General features: G+C 34.3%; 1 protein-coding gene across 1 annotated transcript; it reads left to right on the forward strand.

Annotated features, from left to right (window-relative positions):
• Positions 1-849: 849 nt before the first annotated feature.
• Positions 850-4,370, forward strand: LOC112711189 (E3 ubiquitin protein ligase DRIP2). Its single transcript, XM_025763795.3, has 7 exons — positions 850-1,100; positions 1,498-1,597; positions 1,835-2,276; positions 2,354-2,745; positions 2,847-2,897; positions 3,630-3,702; positions 3,808-4,370. Exons 1-7 carry the CDS (start codon positions 986-988, stop codon positions 3,970-3,972), a joined length of 1,338 nt encoding a protein of 445 aa, XP_025619580.1. The 5' UTR covers positions 850-985; the 3' UTR covers positions 3,973-4,370.
• The last annotated feature ends 3,389 nt before the right edge of the window (positions 4,371-7,759 follow it).

The raw sequence follows: 7,759 nt of genomic DNA on the forward strand, positions 1-7,759 counted from the left end.
TCATGTAAAAATAACAATTAAATGATAGACACTTATTATATGAAATAGTTTAGTCAAAAATACTAAATTATCTAATTTTTCAAAAAAACCTAATTCTAATTTTTTTAATACAAAATTAACAAATAGATATAATTTTTAAAGGATCATTGAGAATTAACACAATTGAGATACAATGTAAAGAAAATAACAGCATAGTAAATTTAAATTTTTAAAATTTTAAATTTTTATTTTAAAGGATAAAGTGAGATTTTTCATCTTTAAATAATTTCTATCTTATATTTTCTCTTGATCTTATTTGTGAAATAAATAATAAAAAATTATACTTTATTCTTTAAAATAAAATTTAAATTTTAGAAGATGTAAATTAAGGGGGAGTGCATAGAGTTGGATAGAGAGGGGGTAGTGTATCCGACAAAGAACCCCTTCAAATTACACATCACATTCACACGCCGTCGGGAACGAACGAAGAACGCATATATACAACTCTTTCTCTCTTCCCCTCGTCTTTTCACACACAAGCATATATATACGTTGTTTTCTGAGCCCCAAACACATTAAAATAAAACGAAAAGAGACTCAACCCGCCCTCATCATCATTGTACCAATCGAAAACCGCACCCGCTGCACGTGCCTTCGATAATCCAAGAACCCAACCCCTCCCTTGTCCCTTGCTTCTTCAAGAACCGTGCCCTTTCATCGGATCGATCACACAATCCTTCAATCCCTTTTTGTTTTTCCTTTCCCATCATCATCATCAGTAGCTGTGTCGTTCTTCGTCGAGAATGAGGTTGTTTGTATTATTCACCATCATCATCATGCACCATGTCCATGTGGAGCTTTTGTAGTACGTTACCGTACGGAAATCATTAGCTGCTTCTTGTGCCGTATCTTTCTTGTTTATGCTTTTCTTTGCGTCCTTGTCAGATATAGACATATACATACATACATACAAATACATACGTATATATATACAGAAAACAAAAGAATGACGGGGCAAGCGGTGAAGCTGAATAGAGCCAAGCTTGAGGCATGCTTAACATGTCCTTTGTGCAATAAATTGTTCAACAATGCCACCACCATTTCAGAATGCTTACACACTTGTCAGTACACCTCCTCCTCCTTCTTGTTTTTTTTTTTTTTTATCTTTCTTTCCCCTTTTTCTTTTTATTTTTAGTTTCGATCGGATTTAATTCTCTTTTATCTGGCCCTGTTGTCTCGGTAAATTCAATACAATTTTTATTTATTATGGTCGTTCTTTGATACATTATTAATTTTTTGTATCTGATACGGTCATCTTTTGGTACAACTTTTATTTATTTTGTTCACTCTTTGATACATTATTTGTTACTGTCACGTATTAGTACTTTTCTAATCAATTCTGTGGAAAATGTATGTATCTATCACCTGATATCTTTTGATGCATTTTTGGTTGTGTCACTGTGAGTATGTTCCATGCAGCATGTAATGTGAGCTGAGTCTGTGTTTGTTGAATAACAGTTTGCAGGGGATGCATAGATAAGAAGCTAATAGATGAGCAACTAAAGCACTGTCCAGTATGCAATGCTGACTTGGGTTGTTCTCCACTTGATAAATTAAGGTACCCACCATCAATGCTAATTTTACTCTTATCATCACATGATTATTATTTTGTATCATCACTTTATTTATTTATATTCTGATGAATGTCAGGGCTAATGATTTAGTTAAGATAGAGGATTTAAATTAAACATGTTTTAGCACTTTTATGTGCTAAAACTATGCAGCTTTTCTTTTGTACTCTTTTTGTCACTATTTTTCCTGAAATTTTAGCATATGTTGTGTTGAAAATACACAGGACAGATCATAGTTTACAAGGTTTGAGGAACAAAATTTTGCCTGAAGAAGGAAAAAGAATTGCCAAGACACCTAAGAATTGTGTGAAAAGAAAGAAGAAATCTCTGTCTTCTCTAGAAGCCAACGCAACAGAAGCAAAAGCTGCTACTCCTGAGAGAGAAGTTTCCGCGCCTTCGCAACCGGATTGTTCTTCTCCTAAACCTGAAAAGGTGGAGGAAGATGTCAGGAAAGACGAGAAACAACCGCGGAGGATAGGAATCTTGGATGAAGTCTCTACAAAGTTAACTGCAAGAAGAGCTAAAGTTGTAGCAAGAAAAAAGTACCTTCTGAAAGAGTTAACATCATCTTGTGAACCGGATAAAGTAACCGGAGATCAGAGGAAAGAAAATGATGACCGGTTTCAGCTTGAAATTTCCAATGACAGTTCCAAAGCCAGAGTTCCGGTAAATGAGACAAAGTCCTCTTACATTTTTTGGCTGTGTTTTCTTGTTCTGAATATATGCTTTGTTTGGATTAGCAGAATCCTTCAAAACCAGATTCAAGTCAACAAATAGTGCCAAACAAGATTCCAATTGACAATGTTGAATCATGGCAAGAAGCTCTTGATTTGTGTGAGCCATTAAATTCCATTGTAGAAGCTGCAAGGAAGAACAAATCTTGCAGTAAGTCCACTATGCAAGAACATGCTGTCATTCCATCAGTAAAGTCAAGTGACAATGATGGCCAGCCTAAGGTTGAAAATGGTGATGAGAATGAATCGAATCGTTCGAGATCATCCGATACAAAAGGAAGAAAACTCAAATTCTCTGAGGACTTGAATGTTCCAGTACAGCAGCCTGTGATTACTTCAAATGGTGAAAGCAACAGAGGGTTTGGTCCAGTTTGGTTCTCCTTGGTTGCTTCTGAAGTGAAGTGAGAAAAAATTACATTTCATGTGTTATTCAATTTTTTGATCTTTTGAAAATTTATTAACTATATTTGTATGTTTGTGAATTATGAATTGCTGGACACAGGGAAGAAAGTGCAAAATTGCCAAAAATAACCCCCAGCTACTTAAGGGTCAAGTAAGTTATCTATATATATGTATTCCCATTTTCTATTATTAATTTGCTGTGTTCTGATGTTTGAAATGCACAATGTCATGCATGAAGTAATTAACTGTTTATCTTGATTATGCTTTTGTATGTTCAATTCATAGTATCTGATCTAAACCTTTTTTTTTCTCTTCAATGCCTTACTCCGGCATTTCTCCTTGGGACTTATTTTCTATTTTTTTTCTTGTGTGGTTATGTTAGGATCTCAATAGTATATGCGTAAATACTACTAGCAATAACTAGTCAAGAGTAGTTAGTTTGTTACAGTTGATTAGTTACTTGAATAGTATACACAGAAGTTACAGGGACACAATTTTGGAAGAAGAAAAAGATGGTTAAGGTTTACTAGTGTATGTAAGAATGAGAAATATCAGGAACCAATACTTTTTTTTTTATCAATTTTAGTTAATACTTTGGTCCAATATTTTATTTTTATATTATTACGATCTAGAATATAAGGTTAGAATTTAGTATAAAAATAAATTTTGTTGGTAACGTAGATGTTATGCCCCTTTACTTTGAAAGTTTGCATCATGGTTTCATGATTTTAAAATTTTCTGTTGTTGGAAAGGTCTTCTTTGTGGTGCTCCATTGAAAACACAAATTAAATGTAATAGTTGTCTTTAGTTTATGTTTTTGTGTAGCATATACTTTATATAGGTGCACGAATTTCCTCTAACCAATATTCAAATTTGTTTATAGGGATGGTAGTTTACTTGTTTCCCATATCAAAATGTATATAGTGAAGAAGCTTGGTCTTGTTAGCGAATCCGAGGTATACTAGTGTTTCTTTATTATTTTTTTGTTTTCACATCTTTCGAAAAATATTGAAAATGAAAACAGAAACCAAACAGATCCTAATTGCTTTCACGAATTCCAGGTGGAGATCTCGTTGCAAGGTAAACCGGTTCTACCTTGCATGCAACTGCAAAACTTGGTAGAGTTGTGGCTGCAAACAAAGCCATTGAATGAGAAGATTCAAACACATGTTGGAAGCTCAGCTAAGGATTTTGTTATGGTCCTTTCATATCATCGAAAGTCTTGAGAGCTCTCATATCAATTAATCGCCGTTACATTCTTTTGGAATCAATTTATATACATTGGCATTCTTGAAGGTTGACAATAGTCTTCATCGTTGGTCAAAACAAAGGAATATGTTTTTCTGTTAACTATAACTATATATGACTTCTTCTTCTTCTTATTATTATGTTTTGTACGCATGCAAAAGAGATCCATGACCAATGTTTTTTTGGTTTTAGTGAGGCTGTATATATGTCAGCGATGATGCTAATTTCAACCTATATATGTTGGTAGTAATCTCAGTGATGATGCTGGCAATTTGATCCTGTTTGTCTTATTACAATAGCACAGCTAGTAACTAAATTGTCATATTAATAAGGTCAACTATATATATGGATCAATGTTATAATGTTTTGTTACAAATTTTCAATCTAACAACGAGACAATATTGACAATTAAACAATTTGTAAAATTTAAGATAAGTAAAATAATTTTATAAAAATTGGTTAATATTAACTGAAAAAGGTCTTTTCCAACGTTACTCATTATAATGTTTCGGTACAAATTTCAACTTAATAACGAGACAATATACCCAAGTTCTATTATGGTCAATGTTTATTATTATTTTTATTTTTATTTTTTTACAATGATTCATTTCTAAAATACTGGAGAGTTAATTAACACATAAAGCTGTATGCTTGTCACATATGTGAATTCTTTTAAGAATGATATAGTTCAATTTATAATTAAGAGGTGGAAATTAAAACTCCCCTGACATCCCACTCTGAAGGAAATTTTTTTCCATGTCCGTAATAACCCAACCCAGCTAGGGCACCGGTACTAGGGGTTCAAAATGGATCCAAATCATATAAAACTAACTAACTGAACTAAACAAATCAAAAATGGAAATAAAAAAGATATTTTGCTATTTTTTGCGGTTTGATTCGATTTTCAATTTTTATAATAAAATCTCTAATCAAACTGAATTAGTTACTTAAAAACCCTGAAAATCAAATCCCCCCAACCCCAAGTAGCTGCCACTACCACACTCAGCAACTCTAGTCCCATCTCTCTCCGCTCTCCATTTTTTTCTCGAGTCATCGACCACTCCACAGTTCCGAAAACTCCCTCCTCTCACCCTTACAGAGCCGTCGTCGTCTTAGCCATTGACGTCGCTGGATGATGCCAGGGCATCTAGGCCAGTTTCACTGACTTTTTCTTTACTGTTTTAGGGTAGTTTCATGCGTTTTTTTAGTGAATAAGGCAAGTTTTGGATGAAGTTACACTTACACCTTGATTCAATCAACTTTTGTGAACTTTGCATAATTTCATGAGTATTTTGCTAGAATTGCATGATAAATTGATGATGCATAATCTCATGACTTTGGCTAGAGCTTTGATGCACTTAATTGCTTGTTTTCAGGGCAAAGGAAGCAAGGAAGAACCACGTTAGTATTCACGTTAACCTAGTTAACGTGAACACTAACGTGGAATGGTAAAGCTTGCAACGTTAATGAGAAAAGTGATCACCAATAACGCCTGTGAAGCCATCCAAAGCTCACGTTACTTGCCACGTTAACTAAGTTAACGTGGTAGTTAACGTAGAAGAAGAAGGACTCCAACGTTAATGGTAAAAGTGAACACCATTAACGTTGGAGAACTTGGCAATGATCCACGTTAAGAGTCACGTTAACTTAGTTAACGTGAACTCTAACATGGAAGAAGAAACAAAAGCCAACGTTAGTGACACTCACTTTTGTCACTAACGTTATACCATCTAGCATTGCCTATGTTAACTTTCACGTTAAGACTATTAACATGAAAGTTAATGTGGAATTGAGATCAAAGAGCCAACGTTAGTGACACTCACTTTTGTCACTAACGTTGGGAGATGGCTTCACTACTACGTTAAGAACCACGTTAACTTAGTTAACGTGAGTTCTAACGTAGAGAATGTGGCATTTGGAGCGTTAGTGACAAAGGTGAGTGTCACTAACGCTCTCGAAGGTGGATCACACATACGTTAAGAGTCACGTTAGCTATACTAACGTGGATTCTAACGTAGGAACATAGGGGCACTAAGCAACGTTAATGGGAAAAGTGATTCCCATTAACGTTTGCGAAGGGGTATAAGCCAACGTTATTAGAAAAAGTGAGTCCCAATAATGTTAGCCAAGTTTTGAGAAAGCAACGTTAGTGGTCACGTTAAGACCACTAACGTTGGATTTAACGTGGATATATGAGGTTGGAACGTTAGTGGAAAAAGTGAATGCCACTAACGTTCTCGAACCCACAATGGAAATCAATGTTAAATCTCACTAAATACCCAAAGCCTAATTCATCTTTCTCTGCAAGTTGGGCCCACTAAAGATGAGAACTGCTTCAACTCAAGATCCAAAGCCAACATCCAAGACTTGAAGAACTCACTAGAAGATCAAGAGGAGTAGTATATATAGAAGTAGTTTTGAACTATAGAGAAGCTTGGCACTTTTGGGAACTACTCTCTATAGATTTACTTTTTTACACTTTTAGCATGTATTCTTCTTTTCTGCCATTTTTCATTTCTAGAGCTATGAACAACTAAACCCCTTTCATTGGGTTAGGGAGCTCTGTTATAATTTGATGGATCAATTATAGTTTTCATTCTTCTTCTTCTTTCTTTTCTCTTGATCTTACTAGAAAGCTTTCGATCTTAATTCAATTGGTTAGTTGTCTTGGAAAAAAAACTCTCCATAATTGGATCTCCTTTGAGCCTTGGAAAAGGGATGAGGAGATCATGCTAGAAATGCTTTCTCATGTTGGACCAAATTGGGGTCTGGGCGGATATAGTGACATGTAATCCTCTCAACACTTTGATTTGGAAATACATGTGGTATAATCAGTGACCACACTTCATCTCTTCCCAAGAGCAATTAAATCAAGGAATTGGGCAATTGTTCAAGCTTAGAGAGATTGGATTGCCAAGGAATTGGGATCCAATCACTTAAGATTGCCAAGGAGATCAATGAATGCATTGATTGAGGAAGAGATGAGAATGAACTTGATCCAAAGAATGCAACATCTCCTGAACCCAATGATTTTTCCATTTCTGATCTTACCCATTCACTTTACTTTCTGCCATTTAATTTCATGCTCTTTACCCCAAATCCCCATTTAAGATTCTGCACTTTAATTTCTGTTATTTAATTTCCAGTCATTTAAATTTCTGCATCTCAATCTAAATTCTGTTTAGCTCAACTAGCACATTCTTCTAACTAAAGTTGCTTGACCAATCAATCCTTGTGGGATTCGACCTCACTCTATTGTGAATTTTACTTGACGACAATTCGGTATACTTGCCGAAGGGAAATTTGTTGAGAGACAAGCTTTCATGCATCAAGTTTATGGCGCTGTTGCCGGGGATTGATTTTGAATCAACAATGATTAAGTTTGAAGATCACTAGATTAAGTATTTTTCTTTTCATTTATTTTATTATGTTTCCTATAGATATTTGGAGTTTTTTTGATTGTTGCATTGCATTTTCTTCTAATATATATATATATATATATATATATATATATATATATATATATATATATTAGACTATTCGTAGTTTATATCTATTGCGTTTTGCATCTTTTGCAGGGTATATATTTTGTAGATAGAAGTTTTGATTGGATGATGTGAATAGCATAGTGCCTAGTTCAATTTTTTCCTAATTGTTCATGTTAGTTTTTGTGATGTTGAAAATTAGGAAGAAAACTAGGAAAATTTTGAAATTCGCATCCATCATAACATACATACATACATATGGGGAATAATTTTGGTGAAA

This window comes from Arachis hypogaea, chromosome 9 (genome assembly GCF_003086295.3).
Source record: "Arachis hypogaea cultivar Tifrunner chromosome 9, arahy.Tifrunner.gnm2.J5K5, whole genome shotgun sequence".
Classification (NCBI taxonomy): Eukaryota; Viridiplantae; Streptophyta; class Magnoliopsida; order Fabales; family Fabaceae; genus Arachis; species Arachis hypogaea.